This window comes from Sprattus sprattus (genome assembly GCF_963457725.1).
Source record: "Sprattus sprattus genome assembly, chromosome: 2".
Classification (NCBI taxonomy): domain Eukaryota; kingdom Metazoa; phylum Chordata; class Actinopteri; order Clupeiformes; family Clupeidae; genus Sprattus; species Sprattus sprattus.
This window is the reverse complement of record NC_137921.1, coordinates 69,490,037-69,510,036: the sequence shown is the minus strand read 5'-3', so window position 1 is coordinate 69,510,036 and position 20,000 is coordinate 69,490,037. Positions and strand designations below refer to the sequence as shown.

Here is a 20,000-nt window from a genome sequence, read left to right as displayed (position 1 = left end):
TTCAAAACTTAATAGTTGATCAACAGAGCCCACCGTGTCAGGTGGAACAGACGATGACGATGGTGTGAAGCTGAAACTAACAAAATGAAACGCGTCGAGATTCAGATAGTGTAACGATCGGCTAACTGCTGAACATTTAGCCAGAGCTGCTGTTCACACAACAAAATAATGTTCCGCCCCCACCCCAGAGCTGTATAGGAAACAAATGGTCTCATTCACCTCCGCTCAGGCGCAATATCCGTCTAATTTCCACTGGCTTTTCTTTTTGCTGCCAGAGCACAAACGCCATGGACCGAACTGCTTTGCTGTTCAATCACATTCTTTCGCGCATCGTTATGTAACTGCATTAGCGCAGTGGAGAGAGGCGCCAGCCACCACGCTCCAGCCAAACGGCGTTCCGTGAACCACCAGAAGTCCGGAGGCCGCGGCTACTGACTCAGCTTCTCCTCTCTCGCGCACCTGAGTCATGGCTCGGGGGGCGGAGGGTAATAAGGAATAACACCTCCATGCGCCGACACTGGCCTGGGCTGGAACCGTGCCGCAACGTTGACTCACAGCCTGGTCCGTTGTACTCTGTCATCCCCCCCCCCCACACACACACACAGACACACACACACACATCCCCCACACAGACACCCCTAAAAAAACAGTGATAATAATTGTTTGGCTGTGTTCTTTCGATGTAGATGAGTTTGGATTTGGATACATATCCCCCAATGGCGTACGTGCGTTTGTGTTTGTATGTATGGTGTGTATGTGAAGCAAACATGAATCTATTTTGTCAGTTAATTTCAACGCTTCCACCTTTTCCTGGGTAGAGAAACAGCTTTGCCATCCTCTCCCACCACACCACACCACACCACCCCACATCACAACCCACTACACGGCACCATACCTCAAGGGAGCTGGAGGTGTGTGTTGTCAATAATTGATTCCCCAACAGATGCGCTGAAACCTTCTGTTGAAGATGTGGCTAATACTTACGGAATAAACGATAACTATATTCATACCGTTATCTAAGCCATAACTGGGTGAGTGGATGTCTTCAGGGCACACTGAGGGGGGGGGGGGGGGGGGGGGGGGGGGGACGGGGGGACTCACAAGAAAGACCTCCATGAAAGGATGATAGTGGTCAAGTGAAGTAGACCAGATGATGTAAGTAAGTTGATCAAGTTCAGTAAATCCACAAAGATTGTCTGATTGTCTAGTATACAATCCTCCAGTGTGAAATATTATCTGCGTCTCAGGTTTTCCATGCTCTTGAGGCCAAAACAAATCAACAGAGTCAGGTTGTATTGGACTGATAAGGTAAGTACTTTCCTATTAGAACTGATATGGCAAGTACTGTTCTATTAGAACTGATATGGTAAGAACTGTTCCATTGGAACTGATATGGTAAGTATTGTTCCATTGGAACTGAAAGGGTAAGTACTGTTCTATTAGAACTGATATGGCAAGTACTGTTCTATTAGAACTGATATGGTAAGAACTGTTCTATTAGAACTGATAAGGTAAGTACTGTTCTATTAGAACTGATAAGGTAAGTACTGTTCTATTAGAACTGATAGGGTAAGTACTGTTCTATTAGAACTGATATGGCAAGTACTGTTCTATTAGAACTAATAAGGTAAGTAGCCACCACATGAATAGAATATTTAGTTTTGGCATGCGAGGGACAGACAGAGAGGACAAATTGGACAGCTCAGCTCACCGCCCTTGTCATGTTGTCCCTCACAACACTGTTTTGCAGTACTGGGGTCGATATCTGGCACTTTTTAATAGCTGGGCGTCACTGAAGATGTTTTACAAGGAGCTGCAGGCTTCTTTGCACCAGCAAAACGCCAGGGCACAGAGATGCAAGTCAAATAAAAAAGCTGCTGTTAGTGGGCTTTCCCTGGATCCGGGGAGAGGGGAATTAAATCAAGTTCAGTTTACAAGCATTCCTCATGGCCATAAAGGAAGCTCCACGTTGTAATGAGGAGGGGGGCGAGGTGTCGCGTCAGGTTCCGTACACAAAACACTGCCTGGGATATCATCGCTAGGGAGTGGCTGTTTAAGGACTAACAGCACATCTGCCATAGTGCTACCAGAAATGCAATGAAGGTTGCACAAATCAATCTGGCAGGCTGAATTATGGCGCATGGGTTGTATGCAAACAGCCCTAATTGAAAAGGATAGGGACAATATCATCAGGGATTCTCGCCAAGTAGTTAAATCTTGGATCCGGGCGCAAAAAAAAATCAATACCCAAACCTAATGAATCTTTCTTTTGTCTTGCCCCATCCTGGCTCTGCCACAGCGCAAGAGAGAGACCTGCTTCATGTTTATAAGTGGGGTAGGCAGAAACAGTCTGGTCCAATCTTCCCCACCCTTGCACCACCACTCTCTCTGTTGTTACTCAAAGGCGATGTTATACAACAACCGCCTCATCCCCAGTCAACTGTGCCTAATGATGACTGTCATGAAGCATCAGAGTTAGGGGCAGCTGCCTGAGTGTCAGCCATCGCTGTGGGCAAGTCACATTCAGGGCTCGTGAAAGAGCCACAGTGGCCTAGCTACACATACACACGTGTTCAGTTCCCCCCCCCCCCCCTCCCCCCCCTCCCATCAACTACAGTTCACTCTCTGCCAGGGGGTCTAGTGCTGAGGCGAGATCAGGCTGACAGACAGCCGGCTAGACTTCTCCGCTTTTTTTGTGCCTATTTTTGTCCCACAGCCTTCGCCCATTCAGTGTGCTTCAGCCCCGTGCGTCCCGACTCTTTTTTTTATGTGAGGAGAGAGTCTTGGATGTCATCAGATCGATGTGGTTCTCGCGTTACCCCAGGACCTGAGAACACACCTGGGACAAGACAGAGACGGCAACTGTGGGGGGGGGGGGGGGGGGGGGGGTAGGGGGGTGGCGGTGGGAAGGCGCTGGGGTTGTGGAGGTTAGAGGGACAGGAGCAGGAGTGACAGATGGGGGGAGAGGGAGGAGAGGAGAGCGGAGAGGAGAGCATACCTTGATGAGCGCCTCCAGCTCGGCTGAGGTGACACAGGGGTGCCTCTGCAGGAAGGCTGCCTTCTCCATGGTGATGGTGTCCTTCTGGTTGCTCTCGAACGGCTGCTCCAGCGCCCGGAACACCAGCCCGCCCCCCACCAGGTACAGCACCACCACCACGAACACAGCCAGCACCGTCTTCCACTTCATGACGGTGAAGGTGGCCGTGCCGTCGGCCACCGCCTCCATGCTAGCCACCATGCTGGCCGGCCGCGACAACGAGTGCCGGTGCGGCGAACAGCCCATGGGGTTCTGCATGGTGGCCACACTGGCCTGGACGAGGCTGGACTGCAACATGCTCGGCTGGACCTTCTTCGGCGGGATGAGGTTTGTCTGCACAGGCACTGAGAAGGACAGAGGACAGAGGGACAAAGATATCGAATTTTTATGATGCTCCAGTCACAACCTAATCAAAAAAGCTTTTGAATCTTTGCTTTGAAGACGTCATACGTTGAAATCACCGAAAAACACCCCCTTCCTTTGAAGACTGTTAACACAACCAAGCAGAACAGCAGAGTCTGTTTACACTACCGTGTGGTTGTCCACTTACATCTCATAAGCTAAGCACTTCACATGGCTCTAAACAGTAATGGAGCTTTTTTTGTCTTCCCGCTTCGATCACGGCAAACACGCAAGGCGACGGCAGCGATCCTCTAATGACTTTAGTGGGCTTCATAAAAAGCCGTTAAAGTTTCGAAGCATTGCTTCCCAGGGGTGGAGCCGGGCTTTGCTTAAAGGCAGCAACTGTCGACCCAGCTCCACAAAAACAACAAGAATCCCGACGCCTGAGGCTCATGCCAAACGCTCCCCTCTGTATCCACATTGATTCGCAAGTCCATTTCGTTTCCTTCCTCAAATAAGGCAGAAGAAAATGCATCTGCACTGAACCTGCTGTTTTGAACAGCGACTGCTTGGCTTGGCTTTGCTCTCGTCATGAGGGGAGGTGATGCTAGGTAGGCTAGAGAAGGGATTCGATGTCACATTTCAGGCATATCCTCTCACTGTGTGCCCTCAGTCCTCAAGTGTATATCACATTCCATGACCTGTTGTCAGCCATTGGGCTTACACACTGTGGTGGCTGATGAAATGTGTAACAGGTAGAGGGACCAAATGGAGGCTACTCTGAGGCAAAGAGACTGCATTTTGAGCATCTAAGCTGCAGGTTTCAGATCTGAAATTGATTTTTTTTTTTTTTTTACTTTGCACCATGAATCAACATAGTATTCTCCCAGAAGGTCATGATGCCACATATCCCCTAGCACAGAGAGGGAGTATGTGGCCATGCGTGTAACAACCCTAAGGACGTGCCTCACATGTTGGATGAGGTGGGGATCTACCCATGTTCCAACCATCACTCTATGAGGTAATACACTTCAGAACCAATAGAAATGCAGCAGCCTAAATCTTTCATAGAATAGAGATGGAATAGAACAGCCTTGTTTGCATTGTTTTCGCATACAGCGAAATTTGGAATCATGTGATGCCTTCAATTAGCACTTTGAATATCAAAATGACACTACGCTCAATGATTTACATGTGCCAAGAATGACGCAAGGCACGTTATTTACCAATCAAATCCAGGAAGTCGCTCCCGTTAATAAGTGTCTAACACAAGCCATGCGACTGCCGCAATGTATTGGTGGGGAAACACCATCGTGACACGGGACGAGACGAGTCGTGTCTGCTACACATTGATTTGAATTTTAATGAAGGGAAAGTGAAGTCTGCCACAACGGTGGACTGTCAAATGATACCAATGCTCTGCAACCAAAAAGGACTGCAGAGATAATGCGTTATCAACCGTTTTCTCGTCAACACATTCGAAATTATAACCCAATTTAAGGTATATTAATTTGACTGGAAATCGTGGAAATAGGGTATTTCTGTGAACTAACTTGAAAGGGTTTGCTCTAGAAGAACCGTAAACACGGGTGTGTTCGCGTCTCATTAAGAGTAACTGGGAGTCACACTACGGTGTTAACCACACTTACATCTGGAAAAATCTTCTGATGTGAATAACAATTACATTTACAAACTAGCTATGTAGCAAAACAAAAGCCATTCAAGACTGCAAATAACTATGAAGGGATAAAACAACATTAGTGTCTACCTATTAATACGATTGCAATTTAAAAAATCCAAGTATTCATACTGATAGCACACTTACCTGGTGGAGGGTTCCAGTTCCCTGGTTTTCTTGGATTTTCCGTGGGAAATTTCATCTTCGGTGGTGTGTTGATTTGAGGGTGTATATTTTTTGCCTTCAAATTATATGGAATCTGAATAAATAGTGTGTGTACACAATAAGCTGTCAAGTCTTCCTTTTAGTGCTTTTTGGCAAGACAGGGCGGTGAGCGGGAGTGAGCGAAACACAGCCACAGCATCATCTGTCGTTCACGTTGCTCTTGACACTGGAAAAAAGGTGCATGCCCAGGCGAACTCTTCTTGTTGTGTTTGGCTTGATGTCTTTTAAGAACGCTAGCGCAAAGCACCCCACCTATGGCTCGATGCACCATCGTCCATCCATCCAACAGTCCCTTTGTCTCAGTGAAAGGCGAGAGGCGCAGGGGGGTATACCCCTTACTCTGCAGACTATAGGACTGGCGAACCCCGTGCTTACATTTTCTACAACGGTCTGTCCAACAGCCGCAATACAGCACGACTTCAGTGGACCAGATGATTATACAATGGCACTGGGTCCAAAGATGCGTCTCACACCTGCTCGCCAGCTTAATTCTGTGCCGGTGATGCGCCAAGTGGTAGCGCAGCGCAAAAGCAGGAAGCTTTTAAGCACCTCGTGCCACTCAAAGTTCAGCCTGGAGGAGTGGGCTAGCCTGTTCTAGTAATTTTCGGTTGGCGTTGTTATCATAGTTGGCGTGTGACTGTATCCATAGCGCGCTCCCGCAAGAAAACGATTATTGTCAATACACCAAGCGGATGAAACTGCATAAAAGACATTAAGGTAGGAATGAAACGTATCGACTGCTCGCATAGAGCAGCCCCTGTGGCAATCACAATCGTCCCAACAATCCTGTTTACAGCATTACATCATCAAGACACCATGCTTCGATTACCAAACCATATCTACCCCTCGTGCGTGAACTACAATGGTCAGATTGAATTAAAAGATGCTTAAACCCTGAGCATCATTTTGGTTTGAAAAGTGCTGTGGACAAAGATGGGATTTTACACAGGCCATCCTACCTTTCACTTGCCTATTGTGTCCTGCCATAATGTTTCTAGTTTTGTCTATGCTATTGAATAGAGCGTAGCCCGATTACAAATGCAAAAAAATATATAGGTTAGAGGGATTCTGTAGATTCTGCTTTAAACCTATTTGTATTTATTTATTATTTTTTAAATAGGCTTAAGACAAGTGGAGTGTATCTGTCAATTTGTGGCCAGCAGATACGGAACACTGCAGTGAATAACCATCATTCCCCGAAACTATAAGACGTACGTAAGAAATTCATGTTTATTGATGTAGCGCAATTTATAGCACCGCCACCTCCGATGTCCCAGGGTGCGTCGGAGCGGGTTCGAGTCAAGAGCGGGACTGCACATATTGATGATATAATGATTATTAAAATAACTCATAACATGTATATGTCCACGAATGATGGCCAAATATTAACTTCTGTGCACTTGACAGCGGGGACTTCAGTGGGGTTCAGGCTCTGAAAAGCGACAAAGCGCCTTGAGAAAATGTTTATGGCGCTATATAAATACCATTTAATTGAAAAGATACTTTAAACCCACGATGTTATAGCCACAGACTATGCACTTAGTAATGTAATAACTCAGCTGGTGTGTATGTTCAACAAATAGCTATAACTATCTGCATTCACTTCGCCAGTGAACGCGCAAACAAAGCTTAATGATAATAAACCTTCTTCCCTTTTTATAGTCCACCGAAAGTTATCCACTTTTTAGAGTAAAGTGCACTGCTATTCCATAAGGATAATGTACACTAGACATTATGAACTACTACTGTAAGATGAAGAAACAAAATCCCAATAAGCTAATTGTTATCAACCCAGGGACCAATTCATCTGTGGAAGCTGTCATCTGCAACCTACAAAAGATGTTGTCTAGATATTCAACAGGTTTGTGCTAGCTTGCTCACACAAGGACCTTTCTAAGTGGAAAAAAGACTAAGATCTAGACTAGATCTGGACTGTAGAAGTTGTTCTCCCACTTTGTCTTTTTTTTCAGCACCTTCAGCATCTTAAATGTAACATTAGCTGACACAAAAGCACTAAAGCCTCTGAAACATAGGCCTAATCAATCAGAGGTTAGTTTAGCAAATAGAGACCGTTATGGTCTGGATCTCCATATGGTTAAGGCCCTGGTCTCTGTAGAGCGCCTTGAGACAAAATAGTTTTGGCGCAATATAAATACATTTAATATTACTCTCTTTATCTCTCTCTCTCTCTCTCTCTCTCTATTTATCTCTCTCTCTCTATTTATCTCTCTCTCTCTCTCTCTCTCTCTCTCTCTCAATGCGTGGATAATAGGGTTGGATGTTGTATGGTTCCGAATTACGCATGAAGACATGGACAGCATACCCGTTGCAGCCTAAAAAAATCGACTGCGTATCCTTTGAAATCTCTGAGTAAACTGCAATGTCTATCATTGAAATTAGATGCGAGTGGCGCCATCTTCTGGAGATTTGGTGCAAAACCAGTGTCTCCTAATTTTTTGGTTCAAAACACAGAATAGAACTATCACAGAGCATTAGTCAATCTGAAGAAGTTGCTCAAGAGGGTAATATTAATTTAATGTGCCATTCAAGAATTAGGCCAGCAACATTGTTCATATATAATAATACCGGTAACAATAATAATTATAATGAATTGTATTTATATAGCACACTTTAACAAACAGAGAAGTCTCAGTGCTTTACAAAGCAATCAATCAGTGTCACAATCAAAGACTGTTGATAATAATACATTCAAATCATAAATCAAAGACAGTTAATGGGGGGAAAAAAGAAGGCAATCAAAAAACAACACAAGAACCAAGACCTTAGTTGAAGGCAGAGATGAAGAGGTGAGTTTTTAGTTTAGGCTTAAAGTCAGTGAGGGAATCTAAGGCCCTTATCCTCTTTGGGAGGTTATTCCATAGGCGAGGCCCCAGTCAGGGGAAGGCACAATCTCCCATGTTGGCCAGCTTAGTCCGGGGAACTGCAAGGAGGTTGGAATTTCCTGACCTAAGTGTCCGGGATGAGGATTGAGGAGTGAGGAGGTCCTGGAGATGGTTGGTGCAGAACAGTTTATGGCCTTGTGAACTAACAGTAGGACCTTAAAAGTGTACGTTGGTTAATTGGAAGCCAGTGGAGGGGGTGGAGGACTGGGGTGATATGCTGAGATTTCCGTGTGCAGGTGAGAATCCGGGCAGCACTATTTTGGACGTACTGTAACCTCTTGATGGTTTTGGCTGGTAGACCTGCTAGCAGAGAGTTGCAATAGTCAAGACGAGAGCTGAGAGAGAGAGAGAGAGAGAGAGAGCGATAGATAGATAGATAAAGCGACAGAGAGAGAGAGAGAGGATTTAAAACTCCCTGGCTCCATAAACATAAGTGCGGAGCTCTATTATGCGGGGGCATTCTCCCCCAGATGGGGACTGATGGCGGCGGGGGCCTGATGATCCTGTTTAAAGGAGTGGACGAGCAGTGGCGCTGCTGGCGTTGGTTGGGTCCGCGGGCTCCGACCTTTCTGCAGCAAAAATCAAGGTGTGATCCTCTCTGGGATCAGCGGTTGTCTGGGTAATTTATTGTAACGTGGTCCACTTGGATTATGAGTTTTTGTTAAGGTTAAGTTAAGTTAATGGCAAACACGTTGTTGTTGGAAAAACATGTGTGATTCTCCATTCTCATCAGTGATTCTCCATTAACAAAAAAAATCTCTGTACAGTTCATGTGATGGCTGTGCGGCTGAAGAAGAACCTTTCATCTGTTTTTGAAGAAACTTTGTGTAAAGCTTTTCCTTTTTTTAAAAAAAAAGATTTATTTTTGGGCTTTTATGCCTTCAATCGGACAGGATAGTAGAGAGAGACAGGAAGTGAGCTGGAGAAAGATTTGGGAGAGGGATCGGGAAATGACCACGAGTCGGACTCGAACCGGGTCCCCATGGGTATTCCAACCCATTTATGGTATAGGGCTGCTGCCGCTTGCGCCTCAGGTCTCACCCAGCTTTTACCTTTACCATGTATTTGCCTATGGCACGACAGTGTTCCCGTGGATACATATGCTATATTAATAGCAAACATAATAAAACCACAGTATGACTCATACTGTCATTTGGGGGTGAATGTGATTGCTTAGTTACTATTTTAATCATGTTTCTATGAGCCTTCAAGTTCTAAGACAGGTAGTGGAAGCCACTGAATTTAGAAAGCATTGTTTCATACTTGTCAAGAAGTAGAATACTGTAGTGATTGGAGCAATGTGCCGGCTGCTCGTTTGACCCTTTGCTGTTTATTGAAGTACGCATAAGGAAATCCATTCGGTTCAATTCTGTTCATTTATATAGTGCCATGAACAATTGAAATGGTGTGAGAGGGTGACATTGTCTTCCCCTTCTCACTGTCTCATGAGGAGTTTGGCCCTGGTGTGGGGTGGACTCCCCCACCACAATGGTTCGATCAGGGCGCCCCCACCATAGTGGATGCACCCAGGAGGCCATATTGCTTCAATTGAACCCAGCTGGCTGCCCTGTTTAAAAGGGCGCCTCATGTTCATGAGGTAAGACTTTTCTGGAGATGGCCATGAGAGATCTTTGAAGAGGCATTTGTGATAAACCCTTACCTGTTGTGAGGTGGAAGGGAAGCTGTCTAGCTGTGTGGACACCTTGTGCCTTGTTTTGTTTGCTCTGCTGAACTGTGATAAGTAATTATTGTGCTTGATGAGAATCTAGACTATAGTTAACCTATGCGTAGTGAATTGTGAATTGAGCCTAGTGTGAGTCTGCGTAGTGAATTGTGTCTCATTTAAGTCTGTGTAGTGAATTGTACCTAATATTGGTCTGCATAGTGAATTGTGCCTTGAATAGTTAATCGTGCAAGTGAAATTTGCCTAACTTGATTCTGAAAAGAAAGTTCTGCCTACTTAAATGTAGCACTGTGAGTTTATTTTGTGTGCAATGGTTTAGGGTTGAGAGAGTGAAACCATATATATATACAACTACACCACCCAGTCTAGTCGCGACATCCCAAAACAACGTGGGGTGACCGCCGGTCCCTCACAAATGGTCTCTAGGCATTTTACAGAGCCCAGAGCCTAAACCCTGGCCTAGAGCAAGCCCTAAGGTGACAGGGGCAAGGAAGAACTCACTTTTAAAACGAAGAAACCTGGAGCCTCAGCTCGAAGGTGGGACCCATCTGCTTGGGGCCAGCCGGGTGGAAAGATAAGGATATAAAAGGGATTGGGGGAACAGAAAGGAAGCTTCAATAGCTTTAAAGCTGTCCGGCAGTAGGAGCGAGCTGGCCCAGGAGCTCCCTGTGTGGCTGCCTCATCTAGCTGGGGAGGGCGCGCCGGCTGGCATGTCCGGCCCCTGGTCCTGGCCGGGTGGCAGTTGGGTCCCCTCACTTCCTTCTTGTGGTCCAGGTCAGGGAACGCTGGTGCCATTAACTGCTCCACCCGGCTGCAGCTTGCTGAGAAGACCTTTGATGTTCCTGAGCATGGTCATGTCCTCGATCCCTCTTCTGTCAGCAGTGTAGCGAATGGAGCAACTGGCAGGCTGCTCTTTGACTCTTTATTCATCCATTGAAGAACACATAGGGAAATCACTGAATACAGACGGACCGAAACACTAGGGCAGGGGTTCTCAAACATTTGCAAGCTGTGCCCTCCCAAAGCCGGTTAGGTGTAGTTGGGGCCTCTTTCTCAGACTGGACCTCTTTCCTAAACATTTTTCTTAAATTTCTTCTTACGGATTCCGAGACCAACTTTAGAAAATATCTCTGCTAGATTCATGAACGCCTGGAAATATTTTCTTAAACCACCAAAGTGTCCGTAGCCGTGCACTGATTCTTAAATTGAACGCGCGTTCTCATGCACCTGCATTTTCATACAGAAACACCCCGCCAACTCCTTATAAGGGCATACGACTGAAGAGATGTGTGCACAAACCACAGACTCCAGAGTAACGCAAAATCAACTTCAGACTGATCAAAATCATGTCATAGGGGAAAGCGAGCACCGCTGGATTAAACGCAGACCTAACTTCTAGGGTCAGTGCAGAGGTGGAGGTACTGTTGCAGAATGTTGCGATGCCTTGTAGAATCATGAATATAAATGTGAAACGTAATTGTGAATATTATTAGAATTATTTAAATCAACGATTTCTCACAAATCCAGCCCTTAAGAACTATCTGGCTGATTCACCACTGCTATTTAGCGGTCTCAAATTCTGGTCCAAGTTAGGAACGATTCCCAGATGAGAAAACTTTCATGAATGCCAGAATTGTCCCGGGAACCCCACTGTTTATAAAGTATTGAATATATGAATGCTCGAGGAAAACGAGAAAGATCGCACAAACTCTGCAGGGTGTTGTCTCAGTGAGGCTGAGCGCTTACCACGTCTGCGGTAACTTTAATACACGGAAGCGTAGGTGCAACTCGCGTTCAAATCATAAGTCTCCTTCTTAATTCGTGTGTCAGAAACGAAACTGTGTATTTGATTTGTTTGTGTCAGTCCTGCCCTTTGCATTTCGCCACGGAGGGAGCTTCCACTAACCAGTTGTAGGTTGGCGACGTTTTCTTATTCTCAGTCTGGGACATCGCGCCCTCCGGGAGAGTGTGTGCCACTTTGAGAACCACTGCACTTGGGGGATCTCATCTCTACATCACACAATAGGTTTATGGTGGACGAACACGCTAAACTGACAGGGCACTACATACAGGCAACTTCACGTAACACACAGATAGTACATTCTAAAAAGGAACATTAGACACAGAATTTAACAAACATTCTCACTAACTCACACACAAAGCATTATGGGGTGAAACCACAAACACACACACACACAGAGGCGCATAATCCCCTTGCTTGCTTCATGCTTGGCAAGTCAATTTTTCTGGGTGAACAGGGTTGCCTAGCACACTTCTGACATAACTGTCCTTTTATTTCCCATCTACAAACAAATATGTTGAGCCTTTAGACTGCTAATGCTAACTGAATCTCGAGGAAAACCATTGAGAGAAATACACTGAAACGTATTGCTGTCTTGTAGACTAACACAGTGACCTACCTACTAAATTACAACCACAACAATATATCAACAAGTAATAAAGGTAAGTTCTGTGTTTTTGTGCGTCTCGATGTATAATAATAACATGTATCTGGAGGATAAATCTTAACAATTGTTGGCAAATGTTTCTGAGTCTTTTGTGCATGTTTTTTTGTATGTGTTTTTATGCCTTTGCTGACAATTTAGAAGAATTTAGGACATTTACGAAGGCAGAAACAGAGAAACAACAGTTATGTTCTGGAACATTGTTTATGTAATGTGCCTTGAGAGTTACATCACTGTTATATATTTTAACAAACAAAATGTCGTTAGATCACATGTTAATCATAACAAAAGATGCACAACATCTCAGTTTCAGTATCAAAACTAGCCACGCCAATCATAAGACACATCACATTCAGTTTCATCATCATTATTAAGAGCCACCATGATACAAGATGACAGATGAGGTCACATTTAAGACCACAAATGAGAAAAAATAGGCTTGGCACCGACCTCGTTGGACTGTACATTTCAGATATTTGACAAGCATGAAGAGCTGTTCACACAACATCGACTGCGTGAGAAGACATGTAACAGGACAAGGAAGGGGCTCAGCCTGTTGATATACAAGCAACAGGAATAACTGTGAATAACCTCTGTCACCAAATGTGCCAGCTTGTGATTTGGAAGTGTGTTTTTCTGTCTGCAAAAGAGGCGGGCAGCTCATCTGTGTTGTACCCAGATTTGTTGTGGGGTTTTGTTTGTCACATGAATACACAGCGCAGTCTGGGAAATGCCTGGTCTCGTTGTGTTCATGCTAGATTGGACCACAAATAGCTATAATGAGGACTGTAGTCTAAAGCTTACCTTAGGCTATACAGATGAGTTTGGCTGCAGTGTCACTCAGTCATCCAGACTCTGCATTCATTGTTCTCCCCCAAGATTTTTACATCAAGGAAATCGTCCAAATTCATGTCCATATGTCATTGTCCACAAATCGTCCAAATTCATGTCCATAGCCAAATCACAACATGCAATATAATCTGTATATTGTTATCATTGTAGGGAGGTGTCAGTGTATTTATATGAGGGAAAGAGATAGTGATGGGGTCTGTAAGGGGATGGCACTAGCTGGTTATCCACCCGAAAGGACATGTTTTAAGTGCATTTATCCTACTTTTTTTGTTAAGTGTTTATTTGATGTCTATTTTTGTGTGGATCGCTGTGCATGTAATTTGTTTGCACAAGTAATTTCTATGCTGTTAAGCTCTTCGAGCTGCTTTGTTTTGCATGAAAGGTGCTACAAATAAAGTGTATTATTATTATTATTATTATTTATGATAATTCAGCTGAAAGAAATACAAGTCTGTGCGCATTTGCATTCACTCTCCTGATCCACGGAGGACATGTGAGCAGCTGTGGGTTCTAAACATGACATTGTCAGCGCGACAGAAACATGTAATAAAATCTCGACAAATGCGTTTAGATGCAAATAAACCTGTTTCCATCAACCTTAGTTGCATTACACCTTATACGAATCGGGAGTTTATCGACTTCCCTCTATCAATTTCGATTTCTTATTCAGCTTAGATTTTATGTGAATTTCAAGCGTTTCCACTCCATTTGCATTAAAAACCCTTTAAATCTGGCATGCATGGACGTGACCCTGGGGGAATCTGTTGGTGTGTTTCTCAAGGGCTCTTGACTCTGTGGGGGACACATAGCTCTTCTATTAGGAGGTGTACCATAGCCAGGTTTGGCACTAAACCATGTTCTTGGAATACCCCCCCCCCCCCCCCCCCCGGGAAGATTAGCTGTGGGATCAGAGATCTTGAAATGGCCGTATAATCTTTTACCATATGACAATAATTCATAATAACATTATATAATATTTTGGGAAAAGATGGCTAAAAATAATGATAAAACTTCAAATGACAACATACTAACACAATGTAATGAATGAGTAGTTGAACTAAGAGATTTTTGAAGACTTGTGAGACTTTTCATAGGGCCTCTTCTCAGTCCTTGTGAATCAAGTCTGTTCCTTCCATGTACTGTTGTCATTGACTCATCAGTGAATTGAATCAACGTTGTCCAAAAGGCTGATCAGTGACCAGTCATCAGCGGTGCAGATGGGATTTTTAAACTGGGGGGGACGCTAACATCGCCTAATCAGCTGTGCAGAGTTATTAACTGATGATTGTCGCCTTACGTAGGGAAAGTGGGGGGGATGGATCGGGGTCACTATGAATCTGGGGGGGACATGTCCCCCCGTCCCCAGTGCTATCTGCGGCCCTGCCAGTCATCACTTATTTACCATACTAGTCAGAGTCACTGTGACGCTTTAATATCAGCTGATTGAAGGGACTCTTTTCAGTGACCATTACCTGAGCTACTCGTCTTTAAATGATGTCCAAACCTTCTGTTTTTGTTTCTTGGTTGCATCTGTTTGACAGTTTTCCTCAGCATCCATTGAGGTGTATAGAGGGGTGATGTGCTGTTTCTGTCCACTAGGGTGCGGCATACAGCCGAATGAATCCCCATCGTTACATATTTTGCTCATATCGACACCCATGCGGATTGGTCTGTTCTTTGTCATGATATAATTATGGTAAGAGTTCCGAAGAAGACCAGTTGGTTAGCAAGGAGCTTATCTTTTTACATAGCTATGCCAATCAAATGGAGTTGTTGAATTTCCTGTTTGTCGAGTGTAAATAATGTAGTTCTCCAAACAGGTAAAAACATCCATAGGAGAGGTGTTTTAGTCTAGTCTAGTTTTAGAGGTGTTTTAGTCAGGTCGGCATTGACAGTGAAACATTCAGCAGTCCTCAGGAACACTCCTGGTTCGACCTAGGGCTGTCGTGTGCATGTTAAAAAAATCTGGGTAAACCTGCATTTAAGGTACGGTGTTTTTGTATTGTGAAATTGCAATGCCCATAGACGTATAATAGTGGCAAACATTTGAACTGTGATAGTTGACAGTTGGTCCTGTTCATTTTTTACAGCTTGAAGAATTGATTTGTTGGGCTCCATGGGCCACGTCAACAAAATCATAATAAAAGATTTAGAAAAGAAAGAAAGAAAAGAATAAATGACACAGATACACCAAATATGTAAAGTTATAAATATGTAAATACAGTAATATTGTGCAACTCTGTTTATTTATCTTTTCCTCAGAGTTCCTCAGCATTATCACATTTTACAACAAAACCTTTCTGTACCTTTAATGTTATATTGCGGAACTATATTGATTTTTTATACTGTATAATTTGCATAAGTACATTTCATTGCTACAGGGTATTGTTTTATCAGTAATGAGCTAAAAGCTAAGTGGTTGTCCTTTCATTTCCACTGAGGTTCTATTTGAATAGATTTCTATTGTAGTTTTATTCTAGTTGTAGTTGATTTTCCTCCCCTTGATGTATGCATGTGTGTGTGTGTGTGTGTGTGTGTGTGTGTGTGTGTGTCTGTCTGTGTGTGTTTAGATGTGCGTTTGTGTCCATGTGTGCGTGCATGCATACTGGGATTATATCACTGTATTTCATTAGTGGGGATCATTCATGCTTGCCTTGGCACTCACAGGGGCCTGGGTGGTCACCCTCCGCCACTCGGTGACCCAATTACAGTGTCTGCCACTGATGGGTCAAGCCAAGCATGCTCCCCACCCACCGGCCCAACCCAGGGGTCAGAGATTGGGGTCAAGCATTCGCTTGGGTCCCTGTGACTTGAGCCAGGTGATGCCTTCATTACAGACAGGCAGAGGCTTTATGCTGTCAAACAATATGCTATGTCAGGGCATATGTCTGGGGTGAGGGGGGGGGGGGGGGGGGGGGGGGGGGGGCGTAATTAGAGAAAGTCAGGTTATCTGTGTGTGGCTCATAGTTTCCTGTCTTATGATGAAGGAAGTCTGGACTAAGGTTGTTTGGATACAGTTGGTATAACACACTCTTTGCCATTTACTTTTATATATAAACATGAACCTGACTCCACATTAATAACTCGTAGTGATAAGTACTCTGTATTACTATGATCCTGTGCTTTTCACAAGCAACTACATCCAAAATGACTTGCAAATGAACAACTGTCAATTCCACAATAACACTAACTAATTATCAAACAATGTCTTGTTTCAAAACATAGGCCTCATACGTGTTTCTTAATGGCCACTAGATGGCGTGATAAACCTTTGGGTAAACTGCTCCTTACATGGCTTTGGAGGGCACGCTTGTATCCACATGCCATAAAATGTAAATCACATTGATGTGGTTTACATAAAGCAGTTGACATTACACATTTATGCCAGTGAGCATGTCAGAGGGAGAAATTAATTATGGCCCAAAGGCATGGCATTTAATAAAGACAAAATGTCCCAATTAACCTTTTTTAAGAGCCCCTCGTATCCAGACACATACAAAAATGCGATATGTTACTTTAATTTTAAAAAGGGCTGTGGTCTGATGCTCAGGGCCAAGGGTTTCTTTACTTAAGGCCAAAGCCGTAGTATCGCATTTCATAAAAGATGTGACCTCCATACATAACATGGGTTTATGCAGATGCGTTAACGAGGATTTATATTATTCATGCAGTGAATTAGAGGAAGAGTAATTACTCTGTGTTATTACTTTTAGCTTGGGTCTGAAAAATATTCTGAAAAATTTCCATGAATTCTCCAGTTGGTTATTTCACACTTGAATATATGTGTATGTGTATACTTAATGGGGAGAAATATACACAGCGAATACTAAAGATGAGGGCTTCGAAAGAAAACAATTTCTTATTTCCACAATCAAATTGTGAATGACAATCACAATAAAAGAAAAAGAAAATGCCATATTATCATCTTATGATCGTACCAAGAATGTTACACAATGTCATCCAATGGGTGTTGTTGGGGTGTGGGCCCCTCTTTTACAACAACTACTCTATACTCCCTATTGTTCAATTTTATTATAAGAGGCATATTCTGGCGTATATGTTAAGATTTCCGTCATGGTATATGAAAAATGTACTATAATATGAAATAATTACTTACAGTATTATGTTCCCACAAGATTTATCATGTGTATGTGAAACTACAAGAAAACACTCTGTGTTTGATAAAAATGAACCTTCTTTTCAACATTGAGAAGTATACTGCCATGATTAAAACCTAGCCCTTCCATCACCCAGATCACACTTTAACTTTATGTACCTAACAGTCATATCTGGAAAATAATATTAATGTATCCGAGAGGCTACCGGTGAAGTCTGTCCCCTTTCTTTTATACCTCACAACAATAATCACTTTATATACCTTCCCTTCATTCATGTGTCAGCTTTGTGATGGTGTTAGCAATCGTAGTGATAACGCTGGTTGTTTGTCTAAGTACAGACTAGGTCACATAAACCCATTTCTTCAGCAGTGACAATTAGCTCAGTTCAATGGAGCCGTAATGAATGGGTTGGCTTCTGTCCAACAGTATCGAGAGTCTACAGAGAAAAAAAGTGGAGCATGGTTTTAGTAGTTAATGAATGACCTGATGTGGTCCAAACCCTCAAAACTCAGATATCACAGAACTAAAGTTGCCGTTGCACAACAAAGGCAATCAAAGTATAGTGAATTGGGTCCATTAGTATTTGCGACCTTTGAGATATGCTATTACATACAGGGTGTGTTAGAACATTAGTGCAAATATATAAACACAATGCATAGGTACTTTTTTTTTTGCATCAGGTTTTTTTTTTAAAGTCTTTCTGTTCTGTTCTGTTCTGTTCTTTCAGTTTTTTTTAGTCTTTCTGTTCATTTCTACATAACCGTGCACAAATACCATTTAAAGCTCTTTTGTTCTGTTCTGTGGATGAATTGCTTCACAGAAAATTCAAAGGTGTGCCGCACTTCTCCAGCAGTATTAGTGTTCTCAGGCCTCAACACCTCTAAGTAGACAGCAATGGTGTGATTCATTTCCTCTGCCTGGGGCTATCAGATCTAAAGGGGATTCAGCTGGCACCTCTCCTGGGCCTAACCGTATGTGTTTAAATGTACAGGTGTTGAATGCTGTTGAATACATAAACACCCTTTAAATGTACAGACAAGACACAGATGCAAAAATAAACGAGGTGTCCTTTATATCTTGTTCCTATACCTCGGAATGTTAGAAAATAAAGAAGTAAAAAAATATTCGCAATACACAGAAGTCTTGAGTTTTATATAGAATATTATTGTTATATAATCACCAACAGGAAGGAAGTAAAGATTAAGTAAGTAAATGTTTATGTTGTTGTTGTTTATATGCGCCTAATCTTTAATAAGGTAAATAAACATCACTGTACAGCACCCAACACAGCGAAGAATCACTTTTTAATACACACCAACAGTTTGATTGGGGAAAAAAAACAAATGAATGGAGTATGAAGGTGGCAGCGAAAGCAAGCTGGGCTTTGGTGGTTGATAAGGCTGTTTGTTAAAATATCTGCACTCTGTTTGCCTCACGCCCGTCTGAAGTGCTTGCAGAGGAAGGGCGAGGTCCGAGTCGGCGCCGTCAAAGCCCAGGATTTGGAGCACATTTAAAATGGCGTGCCAAAACTCTCCACGAGAACTCGCCCACTTCATCCACCTGAAGTTTTCCCCCACCTCACTGCATGTTAACTTCCTCAGATTATACTCCCTCTATCTCTCTCTCCTTCTCTCTCTCCCCCTCTGTCTCTCTCTCTAGTTCACACACACACACACACACACACACACACACACACACTACATACACATACATTGAGAGGGAATGCCATATTTTTGGTGTGTTACACCACAGATAAGAAATGAGATTTTGATACATCTCTGGGTTTCATGAGGATGATCTATGTATATGTGTTTTTAAAAGATATATATATATACAGTATGTGGCTAAGGGATGTGTGTGTGTGTGTGTGTGTTGTAACTTATCTCGGATAGATTTGTAATATAGTGTTGACTAGATGCTCTGCCTTCTAATGTCTTTGTCTGTGTGACGGCTAAAGGATGATTAATGTCTTCATTTCCTATTATTAAAGAGCAGAGCAGCACTGCAGGCTGCAGATACGGAGCCCTCTATAAATCTCGGCAAAATGAGCAGTCAAATAATAGCTCATCGCAAATGAAATCTGCACACATTAATACTGATGCTTCCACTGCAGAGAAAGGAGATGCATGCACAGACAGAAACACACTCTCTCTTTCTGCCTCTCTGTTCTCTCTTTCTCTCTCTCTCTCTCTCTCTCTCTCTCTTTCTCTGTTTTTCCCTCTTGTTCTCTCACACACACTCACATAGACACTCACAAACACACACACACACACACACACACACACACACACACACACACACACACACACACACACACACACACATACATTCGCCGCTCAGAGCATCTGATCTGCTTTCGAGGCCTGGAGTCACCGTTGAGAGCAATGACAGGGTAATTATTGCACAGTAATGCGCTGAGCATTGTTGTGTCTCCTGCCCTGGCCAAGATGGATGAGCACGTCACAGACTGATAGCACACACACACACACACACACACACACACACACACACACACACACACACACGTCACAGACTGATAGCAGCACTGACCTCTGAGCCGCTTCCAGCGCCACAGAATGCTAATGCCGCGCTCACTATGATGGGCCCTGAATATTAGTGCAGAGCAGCCCTAACCCTAAACACTGCATGGCATGTGTTTTACTGCCCCCTCCACCCCCAAACCCACACCCACCACC

At 43.5% G+C, this 20,000-nt stretch overlaps 1 protein-coding gene across 1 annotated transcript in view; it reads right to left on the bottom strand.

Moving 5' to 3' along the window:
* kcnk10a (potassium channel, subfamily K, member 10a) overlaps positions 1 to 5,259 on the bottom strand; it is a gene marked incomplete at both ends in the record, with an annotated part of 12,888 nt that extends 7,629 nt beyond the window's left edge. Inside the window, 2 exons of the mRNA XM_080833153.1 lie at positions 2,999 to 3,381; positions 5,205 to 5,259. Of these exons, the coding sequence (XP_080689279.1) occupies positions 2,999 to 3,381; positions 5,205 to 5,259 (438 nt within the window). The remainder of the gene's footprint in view (positions 1 to 2,998; positions 3,382 to 5,204) is intronic.
* Between the last annotated feature and the right edge of the window lie 14,741 nt (positions 5,260 to 20,000).